Source organism: Alosa sapidissima, chromosome 13, assembly GCF_018492685.1.
Source record: "Alosa sapidissima isolate fAloSap1 chromosome 13, fAloSap1.pri, whole genome shotgun sequence".
Classification (NCBI taxonomy): Eukaryota; Metazoa; Chordata; class Actinopteri; order Clupeiformes; family Clupeidae; genus Alosa; species Alosa sapidissima.
The window spans coordinates 19953974-19978699 of record NC_055969.1 but is presented as its reverse complement, the minus strand read 5'-3'; the positions used below and the strand labels follow the sequence as shown (position 1 = coordinate 19978699).

The 24726-nt window shown below is 43.0% G+C and overlaps 3 protein-coding genes across 5 annotated transcripts; 1 reads left to right on the top strand and 2 right to left on the bottom strand.

Moving 5' to 3' along the window:
- Positions 1-213: 213 nt before the first annotated feature.
- On the bottom strand, positions 214-2139 carry foxd1 (forkhead box D1). Its single transcript, XM_042059350.1, has one exon. It carries the CDS (start codon positions 1770-1772, stop codon positions 714-716), a length of 1059 nt encoding a protein of 352 aa, XP_041915284.1. The 5' UTR covers positions 1773-2139; the 3' UTR covers positions 214-713.
- A 4745-nt stretch (positions 2140-6884) lies between these two features.
- Positions 6885-12127, top strand: btf3 (basic transcription factor 3). 3 transcript variants are annotated; one of them, XM_042059344.1, is made up of 6 exons: positions 6885-7026; positions 8146-8214; positions 8342-8455; positions 8745-8946; positions 9790-9846; positions 11683-12127. In XM_042059344.1, the coding sequence occupies exons 2-6, from the start codon at positions 8146-8148 to the stop codon at positions 11727-11729; spliced, it is 489 nt and encodes a 162-aa protein (XP_041915278.1). In that variant the 5' UTR covers positions 6885-7026; the 3' UTR covers positions 11730-12127. The 3 variants fall into 3 exon arrangements, with proteins under 3 accessions (XP_041915278.1, XP_041915277.1, XP_041915279.1); XM_042059343.1 differs by having other exon boundaries at positions 6936-7089; XM_042059345.1 differs by having other exon boundaries at positions 6980-7253.
- A 1619-nt stretch (positions 12128-13746) lies between these two features.
- On the bottom strand, positions 13747-23609 carry ankra2 (ankyrin repeat, family A (RFXANK-like), 2). The gene is made up of 9 exons (XM_042059342.1): positions 23475-23609; positions 22365-22746; positions 21856-22014; positions 21099-21164; positions 20243-20340; positions 19255-19380; positions 16183-16249; positions 15842-15922; positions 13747-14868 (listed from the first exon to the last, which is right to left on the bottom strand). The coding sequence occupies exons 2-9, from the start codon at positions 22618-22620 to the stop codon at positions 14813-14815; spliced, it is 909 nt and encodes a 302-aa protein (XP_041915276.1). The 5' UTR covers positions 22621-22746; positions 23475-23609; the 3' UTR covers positions 13747-14812.
- Positions 23610-24726: the final 1117 nt, after the last annotated feature.

Here is a 24726-nt window from a genome sequence, read left to right as displayed (position 1 = left end):
AACAAATTAACTTGGAGTAACCTAACTTTTATCACATGGTTTGGCTTCACAAATGTCCCCAGTATTTAGATATCTATTAGGCTAAATACTCTGAACCATATTAATGAATGATAAATTACTCGATGCAATACAATCTTAACAAGATATTTTCCAAGCAGTTGTCATTTTTAGTTAAACAATATTTATTTTTGTTGAAAAACAAACCGTGTAAAAATATCACACTCCGAGTATACAATACTTGCCAAATAATGTACAATGCTTTATTACGGAAACACACTGCATAAAAAATGTTTGACTTTCAACTTCGTTTTTTTTTTCATAACAAAGAACAAATCAAAACAGGAAAAATGTTTCAATTTGTCAAACTAGAAAAAAACATCGGTGTTTTGACACAAAATACATTGTTTTAAACAAGTGACATTTTAATAACCTGTTAATAATGTCGTTATCCTGAGGCGCCCTAGACAGTGATGTACGTATCACTTTTAATAACGTAAGTTCGTGGGGGATAGAAATTAGACGAACACTAAACTGTTAACATAAATATTTATATTTATATGTTTTTTTCACAGCATGAATATAGGCACGAGTTGTGTTAACGTCCGTCATTCAGCTGTTTGCAAACAAGAAAGAACAATACAAAAATAATCCTACCTTTAACACAGGGGCGTTTTTGATTTTGTCTCTTTAAAACTGTGAAGTTACACAACCAATTAACAGCCGCTAGTGCTGCTGACAATCCGGTTGGAGAAGTTCTCGACCACTGAGTGTAATGCTGTCCCACCGTGCACTACTCCCGGTAGCGGAGGCGCCGGGTTTGGCGAATGCCGCGTCGCAAGTGAGGACGGTAACACCGGGATCACCGGAGAAGTCCGCGAGGCACAGTGCGAGTGCGCGGGGCTCACTGAGCTCCCGATGATGCTTTCTATGGAGAACGGGGATCGGTGGACCGGAGAACCGGACTTAGCCGTAGTCTGTACGGGGGAGGAGAGGCTAGGACTGAGAGGGGGGTAAAAGCGGGACCTGGCCAACTCCGTGCTCGTGGGCATCAGAGAGGGCGCGGGGATAAGGGTTCCGCCGTGAGAGTGGCGGGACGACTGCTGCTGCTGTTGCTGCTGCTGCTGGAAAGCGAACAACGCTGAGTGCGTGTGGTACGACTGCAGCTGGAGCCCGTAGCCGCAGCCGTAGGGTCCGTAACCGTATGCGGCAGCAGCAGGGAGAAAACCACCATGGTCTCGGAGCAGGTCAGGCGCTTGCTGGCGCTTGAAACGCTTCCGACGGCGCAGAAAGCTCCCGTTATCGAACATGTCGGCCGACTCCGGGTCCAGAGTCCAATAGTTACCCTTCCCGGGGTTCCCTGGCTCCCGCGGGATCTTCACAAAACAGTCATTCAGTGACAAGTTGTGGCGGATGGAGTTTTGCCACGCAGGGAACTTTTCCCGATAGTACGGAAAGCGGTTGCTGATAAAGTCGCAGATTTCACTGAGCGTGAGGCGCTTCTTGGGACTCTGGAGGATTGCCATGGTGATAAGGGCGATGTAGGAGTACGGGGGTTTCACCAGGGTGTTCTTGGCCGGCTTGTACGGATCCCGGGCGACAGATGAGTCTCCGCACGGCGGGGAGGAGGACAGCAGGATGTCGTCTTGCATCTGCGCCACCTCATCCACGTAGGAGCGCGTACGACTGTCTGCATCCTCACCCTCACCCACCACATCGATGTCGGTCTCTTCCGAGAGCACGGAGGCATCCGACATCTCGGAGCTCAAAGTCATGGCTCTCACGGCCGCGTGCTCCCAGGGCGCTACGGCGGAGATAGAACGCGCGTGCTGCTTACCCTGTATGTGTGTCCACTGATGGAAAGGCTCATAGGATGCGATGAGTGCCGAGGAGAGCCGAGCTGTGCTTGGGCCCCCCGTGTGCCATGGGCTTGGTTGCCTGCCTGTCGTGTAGTTGTTCTGCACAGAAAGGCAGAGAAGTAGGCAGCATCCGTACGCTAATTTAAGATACTGTGGGGGAGACCTGGAAAAGGCCAAACTAGGATTCCAAAGAGGGCGGTTCTATCCAGCGTCTATATACCAGCTTCACGATCACATGGTCTCGGGACGTCACCACAGCAAGTGAAGAGAGAAAAAAATAAGCCCAAAACGCCTTTGAGAAATACCTAAAAAGCTGTAGCGGATGAGAAAAAAGTTCGGCTGGCTTTAAGGTGGTCATCCCAGCACAGTAATAGGAGGAACCGTTCGGTCCAATTAGCGTCTTAAAAAAGACTGCACAGTATGTTAGAAGATTTAAAGAAGCCCTGCGAACAAAGCACATGCTTGCGGGTAGGACCATCCCTGCTACGGTCATAATTTGTACTGATTTAAATGCTTTATCTAAGGACTTTTAGGATTTCGCAAAAGCTATTGATATGGATATATTTCGTTGTGCTAGTGTCACTGGGTAGTGGTTATGTTGATCGTGTTTGTAACGTGAGATCGCTGCTTGGAGTCCACACACGCGGCTTTCATGTCTGCCTTCTCCACACACAGTAGTTTGCGTGACACAGGAGTGATCTAGATCATCCGCGAGCCATTCGTAATGGAAAATAGTCAGCTGTTAACTCGCATCAGTCACGCGGAACACGGAACAGCATGCAAGCTTGTGAAATAAGGGCCTTTGCCTCCTGTGCTGCTGTTTTTAACAGGATTTCTTTTTTTTGTTGTTGCAATAATAGCATTTTTGAGGTTATCAAAATTGTATTATTATCATAATTATGAATAAATGTTTAGGCTATATTGTATAATAAAAGGAAGGCTTATAAATATTCCCAGGAGAGCGCTTGTCAACAGTTTAGACAGATGGAAAATCATCACGTAAACCATTTTAAATACACGATTCAATTATAGGCATTTCACATTATTTTTCCACATTATTATTATTATTCATGCAAATTCATGCAAACATTTTGCTTGAGTTGTTTTATGGCCAGATTTAATTTTGTGTTTGTAAATACAATATTGAGACCAACATGTATGCGGATATTGCAAAAGTTAAATACAATATTGTAAACTTCACTTAAAGGTACACTGATCCCAAGTCAAATAAGGCTACACTCAACAGCCGATAGATTTTTTCGATTCACATCTTACACTCAAGTGTAGCCTACTTAGTGGTCATTGCTGTGGTGAATAATGATTTTGATCCTGATTTTCCGAGAAGCAACAGACACTTCACTTCAAGGGCAGAAATTAGGATAGGCCTATATAGCAGCCTGAATGATTTTGTTGCTCACTCGGACACAATATAATTCACCCAGTGTAGAAAAGACCTTTGGATAGCTACACCGGAGGCGCATTATATTTGATATGACACATGTATTGTCATCTGTTAATATATTAATGTAAACCATATGATTTACGAAGTTATTCTGTTTGTTAGTTGTTAACAAGTTTGCTGAGCATGTGGAATCTTCAGTGCAACTAATTAGGCTATTGCATGTGCTGAAATTACGCACTTCTTGAAGATGAATATTTAAAATGGTTCGCCTCTGATAGGCTACTTTTTATTTCAACAGAATTGTAATGTCTTGGTTAGATCTTTAAATTACCTAAAAGTAGGCCGGAATACCATCCAGTGTTGAATTACACAATATAGGGCCCGCGGCCTATGGGTGATGAAAATGCACTTACGCAAGAAAACAAAGGATGTCCACAGTATACATTTATTGTTAGGCGTCTGACCTAAGTAAATGAACATAAATGACAGCAATGACCAAAACACATTCACATAGGTTATAATTATATTTTTATTGCCCCATAGTGTTGTTAGTTCTGGTGGCTCTGTAAAGATGGACGGGGTATTTCTGTATGATGGAGAAAACATCTGGTGGCGTTTTGATGATTGCTTTATGGTAACTGGTGTGGTTGAACTTGTGTACTTCTATTTATTTTACCTTTCCCAACAACTGGTGTAATAATGGAGAAGAGCGCCATCTAGCGGTGCGTTATGGAACACTTTGGGCAGTAGGCTAGGGTTGTGTGATGACAAAATAGTTGGTTGTGTGTACAAATAGTTGGTTGAGGATATCGTGTGTGGGCATATCCCTTCTTCTTTTCAAATAAGTTAGGCTATGTATCATACCCATACATGCAGTCATAGTCTGCTAAATGACTGGCAGCCCAAAAGCCACGTTTGCGCAGGTAAAGAGCTCTAGGTAGCCTGACATTTTGAGCATTACGCTTGTGTGGTTACTAACATGGAAAATAATACTATTTGAATGCTAAGCTAAATGTAATAGGCCTACGTGTAATTCGTGCATCAAAGCATCACACACACACACACACACACACACACACACACACACACACACACACACACACACACACACACACACACTTAATAAAAGACGTCACACTGTTCAAACAATTTTACGATACTTGGCAAGCTTTTCAAAACGGTTCAGTCAGATTAAACTATGATTTATAGCGAAATAGCCTTCCTTTTTGTTGATACATCACCGAAAAGACCACGTTCCCAAGATTTCTCCTTGCCTAAAATGTTGTTTAGTTGTATGATTAAGCAGTTCAAGACAGCAATAAAACCAGCGATAAAAATAAATATTGATTTTACGCGGCTCCTCAGGTGTAATATCACATTTTCAGAGGCACTTTATTACACTACAACTCGTGAAGCAATCTACCCGTGCTCCGGGAAAATGTCAGGCAATCCTTAACTGAATCAAACTTCAAACGTGTTTCCGATCTTATGCGTTTTTTATAAACCTGTCAAATCTCAGTAGATTTAGTCGTCACCAGAACTTGATAAAATTAAATAATAATAATTCGAAACTACATTTATTTTTTTTCAAAAGTAGACGTTCAGTCTTTGTAGGGCTTATAGACAACGTGCAACCTCCACGGATTAGATATTAATTTAGAAATTTGAAGTAAAATTAATCGGACTTAAAATTGTAATTACATATTCAATTACAGATCCAGATGAACTGGTTCTAGCCTGCGCAACAATCGAGTCGTGCTCTTCCATAAATGGGTCCATCGCATCACCACGGTCATAATTTGCCTTTGGGGAGATGACTGAAGTGGTTTTGATCACAGATTTTTAATTTATTCTCAATTGTTCTCATTTGGCATAATGGTCTGCGTGAGAGTGCGTTTTTGAAGCGACACTTTGAGCAGGGTCAGGATCCGTATGTGTGGTTAACCCACATCTAAAGTGTTTCTAAACTCCCCGAGGTGCTAGGCCGGGTGGTTTCCGTGCCACGGGGTACCAAGAAAGCACTTAACTGCGAAACGCAATCCCCTCCGTGGCTCCTCGCGGTGACAAATCCCATGAATGTCACCGGAACGGCGGTCTCCAGGGGCCCTCGCCATGTGATTAATATGTATCACATGCGCAAAATCGGTCCAAGACAAACGTGTTAAAAGTTATCTTTTCCCCATTGTTGTATGCCGCACGTGTGTGTGTGTGTGTGTGTGTGTGTGTGTGTGTGTGTGTTAGTGAGAAAGAGGGAGAGAACGAGCGAGATTATTTAATGCATCTGATCAAATACCCATTCACCTGTGTGACATTAGAGTAGGATCTTATGTTCATGTTTAGTACACTGTCATTGCATATAAACTGTTTCATGAGCTTTATTAGTGTGATGTGTGGATGGTGCACAATAGAGAGATGGAGAGACAGTGTGTGACAGAGTGAGAGATTGTGTGTCTGTGTGCGTGCTTTGCTGTTCACTTGTGTGAAAGATAGAGAAGAGAGAAGGGGACACGCAAAGCACAGATTGTTCAAAAGGCACCTTTACTCTAGTCAACCCCAACCACCCATACACATGTGTACGTATGCACATACTATTTCTCCCACTGTTCTAGGCTTTGACTAATTCTATTTACTTTTCTCCATGGAGATTTTTTTTCTGCATGTTGCCTAAATAGTGTGGAAAAACAGACATGCAAACATACTGTGTTTAGCCATTCCACTTAATACTGTAAGTGCAGGGAAGGGATACCAGTTCTGAAAATGCATTACACAACTCTACTTCTGTTAGTTTTCTATGGGTCAGTATTAATAGTAAACTGCACATATAATAATATATATATAAAGTATTCCTTTAATTGGTTTGTGCAGAGAGGGCATTCATCTGTCTATGGTTTTGAAACGGTCTCCTTAGTCATAATTGTCCTTGTCCTGAATGCACAGACAAAATGTACAAAAAATAAATGAGAGCTGAGAGGACAAGATCAGTTTGTGGCCAATAAGAAGAACATCTGCAATACGGACCCTCAATGTGTCCATGCTGAACTTTGAGATGCCAATAGATTATATGTTCTTGAGGAAACTATATGGGCAGATTTTGAACCATTAGTATTACAAATTATGGAGAGGTAATTTTGGAGAGGTCCAATTCCATACTAATTGATAGGCAGTTAGAGAAATATTGAAAAGAAAGAAAAATAATACAATAGCCTAAATAATATACATACATTTACAGTCAACAAACGTAGGTCCAAGTTTAACACCAAGTTTTGCCTTTTGCCTTTGACTCTGTGGTAGTATTGTTTAATTATTACAGCAATATTGTGTGTGTGTGTGTGAGTGTGTGTGTGTGTTTGAGTAATGTCATTAGAATAATAAAAGATTGACAACAGTCTGATTATTTTATGGTAAGCCTGGAACGATTTAGCTTGATTGGAAGCCTATTATTGAAAGATAAAACCAAAATGTAAGGTTATTATTGCAGCCATCACATTAATGAAGATTAACATACACATAAAGGGTAATGAAGGCAAGTCCTGACTAAGCGGCATGAACTGTCACATTTTGACGGCCGTGGTGTAGACTACGCGTGGGTGCTGGCCCGATGTGATCTGTTATCTCCCTGCGCTCGGCTCACAAAGCTCCCCGGTTCCGCCAGCCAGGGGTTCTGCTTTGGGTACAGCCCACGCCACTGCATTTGTGCTCGGACGTCACTTCCGCCACCCTCTCTCGCTTCCATCTTGCTCTCCGCGTGTGTTCGCTGCTAGCGTGCAGGTCAGTGAGGAGCCCTAAAATACTATCTTTCCTGCACAGGCACTTCCAGCTCCGAGACACGAGGTAATTTAGAGCCTTGTTCTCAAAACCTGGGGAAAAACGGACTCTTACCGAACCAGCAAATATAAGTAAACTGGTGCGGAGTTGAGACGAGGGGTGAACTGGATTGACAGGCCCAAAGCTTTTGGAGCACACCGTATTGTCGGCGAACGCATACCAAAGAGTTTGTCAGTACTTTATTCATTTCAAAGATTTCGTCTATAACGCAGACTTCATCTGTGTTTGATATAACGCGATATAGCTACATATTCCACTTTTCTGTCGAATTGTCAGTGTGCTAACGGTGGCTCCTTGCTAGCCAGATCTGTTCTAGCTAGCTAACGCTAATGTGCTAAAGACATCAGATGATGTAGATCTAATTTCCCTTAATTTAGCCATGCTTTGATAGGAGAAGTCTCTAATTAATAAGTATATACATTTAGAGAGTTTGTTCCTGTAATCGACATTGTTGGCTTGTTGGCCGCCCAGTTGACTTATTGCGCGCTGAAAGTTCACGTTATCGCCCCTCTACATGCTGGTGTGAAAGATATTGGCTAGCTCAGTTAGCTGTGAAGAGCTAGGGTTAGCAAGGCCTAACGTGTGGCCAAGTAACGTATAACATGATTGCCAGTTATGTACAAGTTAGTCAACTTACAAACTCTTAACTTTGTGAGAACGTTTAAAATGATGAATGTGTAATTCAATAAATAATTAAGTATGTTTGGACGCGTTTGGCTTTGGTCTGACTGTAAGCACAGCCAGGTAACATTTTTTACAAGTCTGTGTTAGCTCAGTGTACAAGTTACCCCAAGCGTTTTGGCATCTAGATTTAACCCTTTACACCTTTCAGCTGATGCCTTTGTTCAGTGCTACCATGATATTTCAATGTACGCCGGGTACAGGACCATTATTGTTGAAGTTGTGCTGTGCCGTTTGTAATCGGTAGTCGAGTTTTTCCGGCCTTTTGGCTGATTGAGTTCAGGGAGATTTGTGTTTTTGTTCTAACAAACCACGCACATATACTGCAACAACATCATGTAAAATCCATGTAAACATTCTTCATTTTCTTTTCTCTCCCAGATGAAAGAAACGATAATGAATCAGGAGAAACTCGCCAAACTGCAGGCACAAGTCCGCATCGGCGGAAAGGTAAATGTCATTCATGATTAAAAGCTGTTTGAGACATCATCCATTGTTACAAAATAGGTGTAAATAATTTGGTAGGGCACATGCATTGCATGTCTTCAAGGTTAACACTTGTGTTGTGATTTAATAGGGAACAGCCCGCAGAAAGAAGAAGGTTGTCCACAGAACAGCCACTGCTGATGACAAGAAACTCCAGTTCTCTCTCAAGAAATTGGGAGTTAACAACATCTCTGGCATTGAGGAGGTACAGTTGTATGTTTAGAAATGTACCAAAGCTAGACACACTCAAAGACCCTAGTTGAATATTTCTGATATTGCCTTAGCTGATAGATGACCATGTAATCCTTAAATCCTAACAGCAGGTGTTGTGTGCCGATTATTTTCTTCCTTTTATGACTTTGTTTAGCTCATTTAGTGCATTGATGAGTCTATAGCTGTTTATTTGATCATTGTATTATGGAGAGGGACATTTTTATGACCCAGTGAATTGTGAGTGTTGACCTGTTGTTTTGCATGCCTTCTGTGTTGTACAGGTGAACATGTTCACAAGTCAGGGGACAGTAATCCACTTCAACAACCCCAAAGTGCAGGCCTCCCTGGCAGCCAACACCTTCACCATCACCGGCCACGCTGAGACCAAGCAGCTGACAGAGATGCTGCCCAGCATCCTCAACCAGCTTGGAGCCGACAGCCTAACCAGCCTGAGGAAACTCGCCGAGAACCTGCCCAAACAAGGTGTGTGTGTGTGACCGCGCCTGCACGTGCTAAACACACTCAGCCCGTTTCTGAGCAGAGTTGAGGGGAAGAGTGGCAGCCTAGCCTGGCTAATGAGCTTCCCAAGGCTCCCACGTTAATGGAAAGCTTCGACAAAGTGAATGATATTCAGAACGTCTGCTGTACGAAATGGTTCAAAATGGTTGAAATGGTTCAGAATATCTACAGTGCTGAAGAGACAAATGTTGTTCCCATTGTGGTGATCAGAAATCACTCACTATGATGCAAAAATGTGGGTGTTTGTGTGGGTAAACTTGAATAGCTCTTGCTCTCTCTATGTGTGTGAGTGATATTGAATTCATTGTAGATATACACATCTATTTACATACTCTTTTGAGATCAAGTCTCAAGAGTTTTGTTAACTGTCAGATTTAGTAATGAACGAAGGTTAGAATAAATAATTGGTAGTTTTCTTACTGTGAGCGTGTGTGGGGACATAGAAGGACAGGTGTGTGTGACTACATGGAGTGTGGGGGTGTGTGACTGGCTGCAGCTGCTTCCTTGGTAAAAATGGCCGTGGCATTCGCAGTGACAGGCCCCCCAGCGCCGACTGTTGCAGATTATCTCTCAATCCGGCAGAGCCTGTTTTATTTCCATTTCATGTCAAATTATACCCAGGCCAGGCCACAGTAACTGGTGCCACAGCCTCCAGTACCCTTAAAGCCACAGAAATATATGAGTTACTGGAAACTGCTGGTCTTCAGCCCAAAGCGTGCTGTAATTTGAACCTGTGTTGAATGCATTTAACTATTGGTGTGTGAATCAGCATGAATTAACTCTTCCCCCCCCACACACTCTCCACAGCTGGGGATGGTAAGGCACCAATCGCTGGAGGAGAGGAAGATGATGACGACGTTCCAGGTGAGTGACGACACAACCCTGTTATTGACCGTTTCAAGAGTTCCATTATCAGCATCATAGTTGTTCCCATAAGGCTTCCGTTTTAACATTCCATATGTTATCTTAATGAAGAGGAAGTAGATTGGGAACAAAATAGAACGTTCAAGCATTGTTTTTGTTTATCTTGTTGAAAGGGTCTATATCAGATTCGATCCTTCAGTGTTAAAGGAACACGGCAGCATTTTGGGGATTTAGCTTATTTTCCCTATATTCTATATGTTCTATTGGTAGCACTATATTCTCATTCAGGCAAAGCACTGCGACTTGGGCGGAGTGATTTGCACGCAGCACCTGAAAAGCTTTGGATACATGTATACATGTTAGAAAATTGCTGTCTCATTGTATGGATTTGGTTATAGTATTTAGCTGAAGCAGAATATGAACATTACTATAGTTAAAATTAAGTTACAGAGATAAGTTTATTTCCCTAAATGTTGATGTGTTCCTTGAAGGTTTTGGGCAATATATTTTGATTTTAATTATATTTGATTTCAACAAGCAGTCAGTTTTTATGTCATTTTAATATGAAAATTGTAGTTTTATTTGTTGGAATGAGGTTTAGCCTCCAAGTCTATAAATGGATCCAAGACATGTTTGTCGTGTCGTTTTCGCCAATCACTACCCCACTTGCTTGGTTCTCTTAGATAGAATAGGTCTACTGAGGGAACCTGTAGGGCAGAGTTTGAAGGAACCTGTAGGACATATCGGAGTTTGAAGTAAAACTCCCCTCCTTATATGCATTCTATTGCACACGGAGCAAGTGTGTAACTCTCGTGTCTCCTGTCTGTGAGGAGAGGGGGCAGAGCTGGAGATGTATTGCCTGTTGAAGAACCCCATTTATGTTTAGTGCTCATGACGACTGGCATCACCGTGGTGACGGCCAAATGGTCCTTGTTGAGGTCGATGCCCAGGGCAGCTACTCGCTTATCAGCCCCCAGCGTTTGAGACGTGCCCTCTGCTGTTCATGGGTCCCAGAGGCTGCGGTTGGGTTTCTTAGGGAAGGAGAGGGATTCAGATGCATAAGGTTGCCATTATAGCCCCCCCTCCCCCCAACACACACACACCCACAGATCCATGAGCCATCTAAAGGCTTCTGTGTTCTTGTAACCCAAGTTTCTCCCAAAATGTAACAATCGATTACTCTTTGCTCCCTAAGCTTTTGAAGGAGCAGGGCAGTGCGATGACAAGGGGTTAACTGCCTGTGCCATCGCACCATTACAGCAGTCCCCCCCCCCCCCCCCTCCGCGCCTCTGTTACGAACTGAAAACAATTACCCCCAGCCCTGCCCTGCCCTGCCCTGCCCTGCGTGAGTGGTTTCCATCCCTGCTCCCTGGAGCTGCTCTCTGGAAGTCACATTAATCAGATTTCATTTCACAAAAGGAAACCTTCTTTTGATCCTCGACAGGACCATTTTTACAGCTGTGTGCTTTTCCAGTCCCCTGGCTCTAACACACACACACACAGAGAGAGAGAGAGAGTGTGGCCACACACAGACCCATGTGTACTTGGGCAGTGGTTGAGGGTGACGGGCAGGGAAAGAGAGTGAGTGAGGAAACTGTTCAAATTGCTGCTCAGATCAGGTTTCACATAAACACTGTCAGGGCCTCCCTGCGTTAAATTCATTTTCTTCATCAGGGAATGATCTGCGCACTCATTCTAGCCGTCTAGCGGTTTCCCAGCCTGGTGTGTGTAGGGGGTTATGGTGTGTGTGGGAAGCAGGACTGCCATGATGACCTGTTGAGAGGTGCCGATAGCTGCATGACCTCTCACCTCATCTGATTTTCTTCTGTCTTTCAGATCTTGTGGAGAATTTCGACGAGGCGTCGAAGGACGAGGCTAACTAGAGGGGGAGTAGACGGACACGCCACACAGAACCTCTGCTCTCGACTAGCTGAAATGGGACGATGTTATTGTTCTTTTTTTCTTTTTTTTTTATTCCCCCCCCCTCCCAAAAAAAAAAAGCTTACCCACTCCACCCCATCCTTCCTGAAAATCCGCTTGGTATTCTCGTGCACTGCTGTCCTCGCTGGCCTGTCCGATGGGTGGAGGTGTGTGTGCGTGCGCGTGTGCACGCTCTAGTCCCATGTCGGAGCTGGAGTGTGTGTTGTGGCGAAATGTGGAGAGTTGGGAGCCGATTGTGGCTGTTGTCTCCCGTGTTACTGAGGCCCACTCCTTCGCAGCCATTGCTGAAATAAAACATGCATACCTGGAATAAATGTTTGCTATCAAAACACCTCTTAAACTGACTGGCATGTGTATTTATAGTTGGGGCTAGTTGGGCTCCTAGCTTGTAGTGATGTTGGTACTTCAACACACATACTGTTTCTATGAAGCCTAAAGGAATGGGAATGTTTGGGAATGAAGCTTATTTGTTGTTTACCCCAGAGTTAGATAGGAAAATGCATAGTTCTCTGTGCGTGCAATTACCCAGTCTGACTAGCATTATTCACAGATGGTGGGTTTCCCAGTTTGCTGATAGCTGCCCTATAGCCTATAACTTCCTATAGGCTATCCAGTCTTCCCCACTTACAGTGAATTATGCTAAGCTAGGCTAATGGTGTCAGACTGGGTTGTTGCGTGCACATAGAAGATAAGGGTATGCATCCTCTTATCTAACTCTGGAGTAGACTGCTAATTTCCCTAAAATGTTCCTTGGCAAATGGTGACTCGAGAGTCTGGCATATTTGTGACCTTACACAATACTTTGTTAGTATACAAGGGCTAAAATTTCACTTGTTTAAATGTCCACTCTCCCTAGTAGCTAGTTTAGCGGGCAGGTACGCTGGTAGCTATTGTTTTATGTCCAGTTAAGTACAGTCTAATTTGTTGAGGTAAAATTGTATTAGTGAATCATTACTTTTTAAACGGAGGCACTAATTAGGCTACCGTGGTTTTAAAAGATGGTGCCGCTGAATGGGTCAGACACAGACCTTTAGACCTCCCAGGGCTCACTGCCCCCGTGTCTCTTTCAGGCTTATGGTTTGTATAAACTGCTACAACAAATCCTCTGACTTTGCCCTAAACATGATAAAATTCCCTGACTTTCCATGTCTGGAAATGACGTTATTAAAATGAGAAAAGCGTTTGCAAGATACCTTAACCGTAATTGTACAGTTGGCTATCTGGTATCTTGAGAACTGCTTCCTGGGAGAAGGCCTGGTGATGCCGCGCCAGTCTCCCTTCTGAACGAGGAGAGACTGTAGATTCACCCCGCATGACACACATACCATAGATAAACAACAGTCTCTGTGCGTGTGTGTGACAAGCTACCACGCAGATGAACAGCAGCCTTTGTGTGTGTGTGTGTATGTGCATGATGCTCTAAACCCCTTGAAGCTTCATGAGAAGGTAAGCATCACCAATTAACCACACAAGATGATTTGCTCACATACCTGCAGGACACTTTTTTCTGGAGACATCCAAACAGGATGTTTATTATGTGTGTTTTTTTTTGTTTTTTGAAGTGGGTCACATTATCCGACAGGACTTTTGGAATCCGCCCCAAACAGGAACTATGAAATACTCCTCTCTAATATAAGTGGAACTCCTTTGAAACCTCACTACTCTTCTGAACACAGAAAAATAAGTATATATATTTTTATTGTGAAGGTTATCTTAGGCTTTCTGTCTTGTAATCTATTATACAGGATTTAAGGTTAAAAGGATGACTTTTCACTTTCTATTTTCCATAATCTAAATGTACAGAATAGGATTAAAGGTTAATTAAATGACTTTACACTTGGGTGACTTCCTAACCTACCTTGATAACATTTTATGTTACCTTTTCACTCAGCCACTGTGCCATTTCAACATATCTTATCTTCAACATATATTAACTGTTAAAAAACAAACAAACACAAGTTACCAGTTATGGTATGTTTATTTTGATGGACAAAATAGCACCGATAAGTTAAGCAAATATGTTGCAAACGTAATATGACTGTTTTTTTAATAATTCTTTGCTATCATCTAACAACACCAAGAAGATCCCTTTTTTCACCTCAATTTAGTCAGTAGTTTAACACCATGGAGCTCAGTCAGTAGTTTAAACACCATGTAGCAGTTAATCAATCAGGCATTTTAGTTTGCGGTGTTCACTTCATTTGGTTAACTCCTACTGGAGTCACTTCACTCACACAAAAAAAACACGGCACAAAAATAAATACGTCACACAAATTACAACCCAATTTTGCCCATGGTTTTAAACAGGTGTTGCATGGTAAGAGAGGGTCCTTTAGGCATAACGGAGGAGAATCTCTACCCATGGTTTTAAACAGGTGTTGCATGGTTAGAGAGGTTCCTTTAGGCATAGTGGAGGCCTGTCCACCCAGATGACCCCCAAGGTGGGAGCAGAACTGGGTCGAATTCTTTGTCAAGTCCATTGCTGTTCAGATGTCCACATCTTACCTGTCAGAGTGAGGCACCGTCACAGGATATGAAACATGGGAGGGGTTCCTACTTCCTCTGAGTTAATGTGTTTGTGTTGAATCACTGAACCTCTTATTTGGAGTACCCTTGTACAGTCTCAGTTAAAAACAGACAAACAAATACACAAACAAACAAACAAAAACACCCTGGTTAATGTTTCAAGATAGTTTTCCTTTTGCGCTACCTTTCACATGCACAGACACAAACTATAAATAGTAACAAGTCCTTCATTGATGGATGAACTCCAGTGGTATCACAACAAAATGGACGAGCCCTGTTTTGCTGTAAGTACATGTAAACATGCAGAACGGAAGATGGGCTTCGTTTTTGCAACTCCCAACAAGTGTGACTGTGATTGTCCTTTCATCAAGAGCATATTTCTTCCATCCATCCGTCTCTCCAGAGTTCTATTTCCTCCCTCTATTTCTCCATTTTATTCCCTCTATTTCTCCATTTTTGTCCTCTTGTTCTTCGCAGCTTCCCACTTTGTTTCTCTTTGTTATTCTTTGATTCCTTGCAGCAGCTTCAGTAGGTGGGCCTCCATAACCTGTTGAACTAAGAACCCAAAGGAGATGAGAAGGTTACTCACTTATTTCATTCAATACTTCATACAGTGATACAATAGTTTAAAAACATTTGTTTACATTTGTACATGCATGCATATACACACTGTATACATCACAGACAATCCTGATATTCCTACATGACTGAACTTGTTGTTCTTTGACAGAATATAGAGCTTCATGAGTCATTGTCCTACAGACATGAGATTAGCCCTTCCATTCACGCTTGTAAAGCCCGTAGGAAGGTCAACCTGGGACTTAAAGACTGTCTGCTTTGTTATGCTGTTATGCAGAACGCCCCCATCAGCCCCGGTTCTCCCTGAGAAGCCCCTGAGCGAGGTGACGTCCTTCTGCTGGTTTCGCTCAAAGCAGCGCGGCGATTGAGTTTAGCACGCGGCTCCTGAACGGGACCAGGTTTCTAAACACATGACATCATGCTGCTGCACACTCGCTTGATGTTTGTCAGGTATCATTAAACAGACATAGACACACACACACACACTCTACCCCAAGCCCCCACACACACTCCACACTAGCTACTATAGAGGAAATTCCTTAAGAGGTGGCTTATTTGACTAATTATGTGAAAACACACACATAGGGAGTCTGATTGCCACTCTGGGTGGGTGGGTGCATGGGTGGTGGCGTGCACTGACAGGCGATACACCACAGAGGTCTTCCGTTGTAAATATCCGCCTCGAGTTTGTCAACGTCTCCTTGTTAGAGCCCCCATCTGAACCCGCTAAGCTTTCCCCAAATTAGAACATTCAAATGTCCCCAAAAATTCACACAGTGTCATTTGCAAATAATAATGATTTGCTAATAACTTGTGATTTGCACAAAATGTGACGACTTTGGGTTGTAGTGACAATGATTTGTTGTGCCATTAGGCTAATGTATATTATGCTAGGTTATTATATTATGATATCCTTTCTCTTGCTGTGTTTGGACATGTGGATGTTTACCATGTCGGTGGCCCATGGCCACGGCCATATCCATAGCGTTGAAGCCGGAATCGGACTCCATGGTGGGGTCGGCTCCGCTTTCTGTTGGAGGAACAGGCGGGAAGGTTAACCAGACGCTCCGGAGTAAACAGTCAGTACGCAGGCAGACAGGACGTGTGTGTGTGTTAGACGGGACGTATGTGGGTTAGGTAGACGGTACATGTATGTGTGTGTTTGGCAGACTGTAAGTGTGTGTATGTTTAGGCGTAAAATGGCACACAAACTATTACCACAGACAGGGAGCAACCTGAGCCCCCCCCCCCCCCCCCCACACACACACACACACACACTCACACACTCACCTAGGAGGATTTCAACACAGCGAACGTGATTGCCATGAACAGCATAAAGCAAGGGAGCACCGCCGTTCTGAAACACACACGCACATACAGTTCATTATCATGTATCATTCAGTCTTTAGTCCTCACTCTATTTAGCTAAAGGATCTGCTCAGTGAAATCAAGCTCAATATTATGTAAACAGGTGTGTTCAAATTCGGCGAACATTGGCAAACGTTTGTGGCTGACGTTTCAGTTTCTCTGAACAGTTAAATTTGAACAATTTGGTGTTGACATTCCATTGTAACAGACCTTCCTCAAGCTCACGTCCATCTCCACTGTATGTTTGCGGAGAACTACCTCCACAGACTGATTGTGAGTGTTTGCAAACGTTCGCCAAAAACTCAACGCAAACAGAAACCTGTTCGCAAACGTTCGCCTATGTTTGCGAATTTGGACACATCTCTGCGAGAATTTCTCTGCCTGACGTTATCAGAAATCTTTGAAGCTGTTACACATAATGATCTATTTCCAGATCTGACAATGGTTATCTGATTCAAATGAAAGGCTGATTTCCAGCACAGTGGCTGAGAGCTGTAAGTGCTGTGAGTGACACACTACTGCGGAGCTGAGCCGAGTAGTCTGCTTTGCTCTGTGATGTAAAAGTCCGGCTTCAGAAAGTAAAAGTCCTGCCGCAGCTGATTCTAATTAGCACAACTCTTAAAGGCACTTCTGTTGACGTTCAAACAAAACAGAAAGCTAGCTTGCTACTTCAGTTACGTTTTTATGGGCTAGGTTTGCCCAGGTTGTTTTTGTTGCCGTTTTTGGAGCCTGGGTTGTCCGCAGAGATCGCGTTTTTTACAGTGTATTCAGGACACAGGCAGCTAGCGGATGGTGAGGTGATGTTTGCTGTAAGTGACAAAAAATGTTTTAGCCTAAAAAACGTACGACATCGCTTAGAGCGCCTTTAAGCCAGGTAGATCAGCTAATTAGTGAAATCACCTGTGTTAAGCGCACAGGTAGAGCCAATACATTGCAGGACCTTTACGTTCTGAAGCTGGACTTTGACATCTTTGGCTTTACTAAGAATGTAACGGTATGAAAATTTAACCTCACGGTTATAGTGACCAAAATTATCACGGTTTTCGGTATTATCACAGTTTTCGGTATTATCACGAATCACGGTTCAGTTTTTCATGTTTAATTGGCTATGTGCTTATAGCTTAACTTAGCCTAACATTACAGTACTTGGAGGTTGCTATTACTGTTATTTGGATCCAATTAATGAGACCAGGCTTGGAATTTCACCATTCTGGGGGCAAGGCCACTTGGCCTTCAGTTGGGCATATTTGGTGGAGGGCACAAAGGCCACATGTTAGGGCACCAAGGCCAAAGTTAACTATACAGTAGTAGGCTATAAAAATGATCAAAGTTGTATAGCCTACTGCAGTAGACCTGCATCACTGTATGAAACATTACAAAACATGAAATATGACATATTACATAGAACTGCAAATCATTGGATAATCTAATATTTACAGATATCTAGGCTATATTTAACATTTATTTTATATTTGGCCTGTTATAAAATCATGTATTGAACAATTTAAGCACAGTTCAGCTTTAAGAAACCCAAATAGCCTAGATCAGTGGTTCTCAAACTGTGGTACGGGTACCACTGGTGGTACGCGAACTCTCGCTAGTGGTACTCTGGGAGTCTCCAAGGTGTCTTTTCATAACGCAAAACCGTATGTAAAATGTAAAATATGTAGTTGAATTGGCCTATACGCACCTGTATTTTAATGTTGGTCATAATGGTGGTACTTGGAGAGCCAATTGTTTTTGTGGGTGGTACTCATTATGAAAAGATTGAGAACCACTGGCCTAGATGCATGCTTAGCATTTTGTGATCTACTTTCACAAACTCTTAGTCAGCTGTCCTCTGATTTACCGATATCTAGGCGATATTTGTAACATTTATTTTGTATTTGGCCCGTTATGAAATCATGTGGAACAATTTAAACACATTGTAAAACTTAAAGCCCAAATTTGGAGACATCCATGCATGTCGAAATTTACTGCAAATTCAAAACTGGATTACTCTGGAACGGCTAACTGTACAGGGGACTGCTTTAAACATTTGTGTTCGGTAAGGTCTGCTGTTTATTCTGATATATGGTTTGTCATGTGTTAAACGAAAGGTTCGTGAAGTATTGCACCGAGAGGAATGGGTAGGGAGATGGACGCAAAACCTTCAGTAGAATTTATGATTAAATTGAATTATATTATTTACTTTTCTCGCGAACCGTTCACCACAGCAATTCGTGGCTAACATCGTTTAAAAGCTGAGAAAAAGCTCTTCCATGTGATACTTGTGATGTCTGTGTTATGAGTAGGCTACTTCACGAGTAGTTCAACTGAGAAGAATGGGTGAATTTAGACGCACTTTCTTTCTTGCCCTGTCACTTTCTCCACTGCGCAAAAGACTAAATTAATTTGCGCTGTGAATATTTTGACAGGCCATAGGCTAAATAAAAATCGCTATTAGTAGGACGCAAAGCAGAATATTGAAAGAAGGGCACCAAGGCCTGTAAACCTCTGATTTTCAAAGGGACATCACGGCCAACACAAGGGGCAACAACGTGGCCGCCGTGAAATTCCTTCCCTGAGTGAGACCAAATTAAGTGTTCGAAATAAAACTTTAGGCTACTGTGTTCTTCTGATAACGTGAGTGGAATGGATTTAATGTGGATGCAAACATAAAAAGATGCAGAGTGGCTAAATGATACAGTGCAAGTTTTGCGGTGAAAATGTTCCGCCTTTTAAAATCAGTTGTAGCCTAATCCAAATAGCAGTTAAAACCATCAATTAGACAACAGAATCAGTAGGGTACCAATTTTGCTTCATTGTACCAGGCATACTGTATGTCAAAAGCAGGCTCGGATGAAGCTGGGAAGGATTAAACACACGGTTTCAACACCGTGGTAATCAACCGTGATAATTATGATATTTCAAAAGAAAACGGTAATTGTTATCGTCAACATTTTTATCACGGTTTATCATTATACCGGTAAGCGTTACATCCCTAGGCTTTACCCAGTCATATTCGTTGACGTCCACTCCGCACTCGATCAGCATCTTCACAATGTCCGTGTATCCTTTACTGCAGCCCAGGGACAGGGCGCTCTCTCTGCCCTTGGCCAGGACGTGGGGGTCAGCGCCCTGGAGAGGGAACACCAGGGTCAGTGGTCAGAGATCAGAAAGTTCAAATACAGGTGATCACACATAGATATTAGAAAGCTAGATACCGCATTGTCCGTCGAGTTCTATTAGGTGACATATGTGAATGTGACCGTCATATTGCTGGGGGCAAACACCTTACTGTCCATGGGCAACACTTGCCGGTAATCAGAGACACCTGTCAGATTTCCAATCAGGGAAATGTTTCTCCATTGGCCTCCAGTGATTGTTGCCCCCACCAATATGGCACTATTTACATACGTTCTGGAGCCCAATGCGGTATCTAGCTTTCGAATATCTATGTGATCACACTGTTCAGTTTCACACTGTATACATGTACATCACAGACAATCCTGATATTCCTACACGACTGAACTCGTTGTTCTTTGACAGAATATAGAGCTTCATGAGTCATTGTCCTACAGACATGAGATTTGCCCTTCCATTCATGATTGTAAAGCCTGTAGGAAGGCCCTGTTGAGTGTTTTCACCTAAGGGACATGCCTGCCCAACTCAGTACAAGCACCCTCGTGCCCTTGAGGGAAATGCCTTCAATTACTGCCAGATATTACTTTGAAATGTCCTTTTCTCCCCTTAAGTTGCCCCCACTTTCTTCCCTCTGACAGTGACGCTCACGCTAGTACAGTAATGTCTTCCATTCCTCACTCCATTTCCTCCTACAGAACTGGACTTCTGCTAGTCTGGCTGTCCATCAAACTGAGCACCAGTGACAACAAGAGTGTGAGTACACATCGCATATCATATTTCCTGTCTGTGGTTTCCTGTTGACCCCATTGCCACGGTGATACGATGTGTTGACTGTGTTGCTGTGGTGATGTCTTACGTTCTGTAGCAGGAACTCGACGACAGCGATCTGGCCGTGAGCTGCGGCCCACATGAGAGGCGTGAAGCCCTCCTCGTCCTGCAGGTTAATCACGGTCTCTGATTGGACAAGACATAACCACTTAGCTGTCAATCACCCATCTAGTAACTGAATCATACACAAATGAGAAGGCACATCACTGCAGTACATTTCGAAATCAGTAGATAATGTTGTTTAACAGCAACCGCACAAACAGTCTGTTTATCAGAATTTGTGCTTGATGGTTTTGTATGATAAAAGCAGTGTGTTTGAGACAGGGATGGAAATTCAATATTTTGTCCACCTGCCACTGTGGCTGGTGGATTCAAAAAATCTACCCGCTGCTAATCAGCACAATTTACCCTTATGAGTTGGCAACATTACATGATCCCTATAGACACTTTCTTATTTTTAACCATCAATACCTATGAAAATTAGACCGGATCTGACTATTTGTGGTATGCTCTATTTATTTTTCCCAACACAGTGGCTGGTAAGTTGACTAAATTCACCCGCCAGTACACAAATTCACCCGCATTATGCGGGTGGTGGGGGCTAATTTCCATCCCTGGTTTGAGAGGTCAGAAACTGAATCGGAACTGTGCTTTACTGGCCAAGTATGTCAACACACACAAGGGATTTGTCTCCGGCCATTGGTGTCTCTCTTGCAGTACAGAGAATAACTAATATATATTATAGGATAATCCATTGACTATATACATATCAGCCACAGGGAGTAAATAATATATATCTGCATATAGTAAATAACATATATCTGCATACTGTATATATATCAGTCTATGCAAATCTCCAACCCAGCCCAGTCGCGCTCACTCACCCTGCTCAATGCGACTGGCCAAGTAGACCATCTCCCCCTGCGCAGCCAGCTGGTGGATGGACAGAGCTGAAAGAGACAGACACGGCCAGTCATACCAGTCCGACCGCACAGGTCTAGCCAAGGCCCAGACAGACCACGCAGCCAAGACCCAGTTAGAGCAGGCAGGTCCAGCACAGCTTGCTCTTCTTCAATAAAACTACATCTCAGTCCAAAATGGTTAAAATGGAATGGACATATAAAATGAGCTGAGGACTGAGGCGGTCGACAAACATGTCTGCACTATCGCTTTAGTTGATCCCCAATAATGAGTTACAGCCAAGTGTGCGTGTGTGTGTGTGTGTGTGTGTGTGTGTCACTGAGTAAGTGGAAAATCATTCTTTCAACTCTTCAGCTGATTCTTTATGACTTCAAACCAAAAGTATATTTGAGTCACTCTTTGGATCTGGGCCCCTATAGTTGGTCGGTTAACAACTTCCTCTGTCAGTCGTTGTTCTTGGAGAAGATTCAAGCAAAAAGCATCTACGACAGAATATTGCTTTACCACAGATTATCTATGCTGCTGTGCTGTCAGTATCTGGGCTTGTGTGTGTGTGTGTGTGTGTGTGTATGTATAGTATAGTATATATACTCTTTTTGATCCCGTGAGGGAAATTTGTATGTGTCTTTATGTCTGTGTCTCTGTGTCTGTGTCTGTGTCTGTGTGTAAGTGTGAGAGAGAGGTGAGACACAGGTGCCCTGGTGGACGATGGCTACTCACAGTGCACGAGCAGGGGTGTGGACGACACCTCGTTGCCGCGGTGCTTGTTGGTCAGCGTGGTGGACTGCTTGATGGGAGAAAAGTGTTTGGTGGTGGACGGTGTGTACACGTGCCGCACCTGGATCCCCGGAGTGGGAGACGTCTGGATGTTACACTCCGCTGGCCGAGGGAAAGCAAGCAAGGAACAGTTCAGGAGAGATTAAGGGCATGGATTTCTCTGTGTGTGTGTGTGTGTATGTGTGTGTGTGTGGGGGGGGGGAGGAAAGAAGGCTCACATCAGGATAAGACATCATGTCTGAAGAATAGGGAAAAAATTGCATTTTACTTTCAGTACTTTTACCCTTTGCTTATTGTAGAAGGTGAAGGTACTTCTAAGACAGTTGAGTTGTTGTCTGTGATGATCTGCAGACTAGCAGTAAGTGGTTTCATATGGGGGGTTGTGCACTGCTCACGCCATTATAAGATCCGAGTCGTGTGTGTATGGAGGGTGGTGATGGTGGCCGGATTACCTTTAAACAAGACTGACGCCACCTCAAGATCCGAGTTGACCTGATCCTGGATGTTTTTGCTGTCCTCCTCGTTAAGCGACTTGACGAAACGCGAACACACATTCATGTCAAAACGGTTTGGCAGGATGAACTTGATCCCCATAGCGACGTTCTGCGAACCGGGGTCCTCCGATGCGCCCACGCCGACCGGGTGCTCTGTCTTGATGCCAGTCATGTCTGGCATCACACACATGCCCTCCATGTCCTCTGTGGCCATCGGGCACCCCTCACACAAGCGGCCTTTCTGAATCTCCGTCGGTCACAGACGGATTAATCCTGGGAAACTTTGTTCTGCAAACTACAGTCAAAGTGCCTAGCCCCCCATCAAACATCCAATGTTTTCCTGCAAAAGAAAATGTAACGTATTGTCACGGCCAATCTGCAATCTGCATACAGTGATTTGGTTGCACCAGCGTTACACGAAGGTTAGGTTACAACGAGGTTAAAACTCGAATGTGTTGAAGTAATCAGACACATATATTACAACAGTGAATAACCACAGATTATATCTAATGTTAGTTTCACGACCTGTTCAGGGCCATTGTATACCCATGTTGTTTTTTTAAGTCAACAAATAGTTTATGACACGACCCTGTAGGCCTAGTGCCAGAGTCTACTTCAGCCTAACGTAAATACTGTGACTAAATGAAATCGTTACACAATCTCGCTAGCTAGCTAGCATAAAACAGGAGCAAACATGCTATTCATTGGAGATGATAAACCGGCTAGCATAGCTACACCCTGCTAAAAACAGCAACCTACTAGTGTCTCTTGCATGCATATGTAACATATTGTCACTTAACGACAGTTTTTTTTATCTTATTCAGAAAGAGTCCATGGGGAACTTGGTCTTACAGAGTGTTATAACAGCGTTATATCACGATAATACCAGTGGGATATGCAGGGAATGTGATGCAGAACACCGCTATCAAGCTAGCTTGGTTGCTAACTATGCTTTGGGTATAGGATTGCTGTTTCTAAAGGGTAAAAACGAACAACCTCTCAACAACGAACCTCAACAAACCTCTACAGTACCTTCTCTATTCTTAATTTAAAAAAGACTCCACTTACCCCAGTATGCAGATCTGTGCTTCACAGCGACAGAGCACGCCTTGATAGCCAGCTAGCCGGCTAACGTGGGTTGTTTTGAAATCTATTGTTTTGCTTCGAGAGGAGCCGATTTCAATGTTCCCCTTGACGTGTCCAGCACACAGACTATGTGGTCCAACATAGCAGCCACTAACACCGAGAGCGAGCACATTTGGCAATGTACCGGTAGAACTCTATATATTTCTTTTACATTCATATGATTAAAGAAAATGGACAGCAAATATATATTTTTTATTATAAAGGAATTACACTTCTAAGGATAGCCATTTAATTGTTATTAAGGGATTAGGCCACAATTCTAGGCCAACTTTAATTTAATGAAGGGTAGTGTGGCCCTTCTTAAAATATATGTTTTATTATTATTATTATTATTATTATTATTATTATTGTAGCCTATTTTTGCAGTTGTGTAGGTTGTCTTAGTATGTTGTTCAAAATTTGTTTCATACATTACTGAGTCATTTTTTCCATATAGGCCAATGACTTCAAAGAATTATAACAAACTCACAAATCCTCATGGCCCTATGTAGGCCTAATGCAATATCTGATAGGCTACACCACTGGCTTGTTTAAACTAGAACCAAGAGACTTGTTGTTACTGTCCAGTCCTGCACTTAACCCCGGGGCACTTCTGACCCTGATATAGTCTAGTCTACCATACACCAAAGTTATCTGAACTGGGTAGGCGAATAGCCTGCCTGATAAGACATTTAGAAGACTTGTTAAAAGTTACTTTATAAGATAATATGGAAGTCAGAAACATATTTTCATATAACATAGGGCCTATATAGTAGTATACATTTCTAACATATTTGTAGGCTATCGGTTGTCATTTTCCCATAATGTCTTAGTCATCATTATTCAATTGGAGTAGGCCCTAGTTGTATAAAGCTGTAAGTTTAGTTCTCAGTGTAGGCGTGGTGATGCCAATTTTGCAACGGCATATAGGGCCTACTATCTGTCAATTTTGAAATCCTTATTAATCTGTCACATTTCTTCAGAGCCATTAAAGTTGTATTTTCATTGGTGCGGCAGAACTCTACTGAAGGTACCTCTGGTCTCTCTGCATTTTCCCTCTGTGGTCACTTCAAGCAAGTCATTCCAGCGTTCTCCTTCTGCTTGAGTTATCTGCAATTATGAATTCATCTCAAGTGCAGTTTTCAGCCTCACCGGTCAAAGTTGCAACATGCTAATCTGATTTACCGGGATATGC

What these genes read in the sequence shown, in the direction of transcription:
- ankra2 (XM_042059342.1), bottom strand. Translation starts at nt 22,620, where the DNA reads ATGGCCACAGAGGACATGGAGGGCATGTGTGTGATGCCAGACATGACT. An exon ending in GGCCAGTCGCATTGAGCAGG is followed by an intron (nt 20,341 to 21,098) that starts GTGAGTGAGCGC and finishes TTGTCCAATCAG; the next exon opens with AGACCGTGATTAACCTGCAG. An exon ending in GGCCATGGGCCACCGACATG is followed by an intron (nt 14,869 to 15,841) that starts GTAAACATCCAC and finishes TTGGGTTCTTAG; the next exon opens with TTCAACAGGTTATGGAGGCC.
- btf3 (XM_042059344.1), top strand. Translation starts at nt 8,146, where the DNA reads ATGAAAGAAACGATAATGAATCAGGAGAAACTCGCCAAACTGCAGGCA. An exon ending in ACATCTCTGGCATTGAGGAG is followed by an intron (nt 8,456 to 8,744) that starts GTACAGTTGTAT and finishes TGTGTTGTACAG; the next exon opens with GTGAACATGTTCACAAGTCA. An exon ending in AGATGATGACGACGTTCCAG is followed by an intron (nt 9,847 to 11,682) that starts GTGAGTGACGAC and finishes TCTGTCTTTCAG; the next exon opens with ATCTTGTGGAGAATTTCGAC.
- foxd1 (XM_042059350.1), bottom strand. Translation starts at nt 1,772, where the DNA reads ATGACTTTGAGCTCCGAGATGTCGGATGCCTCCGTGCTCTCGGAAGAG.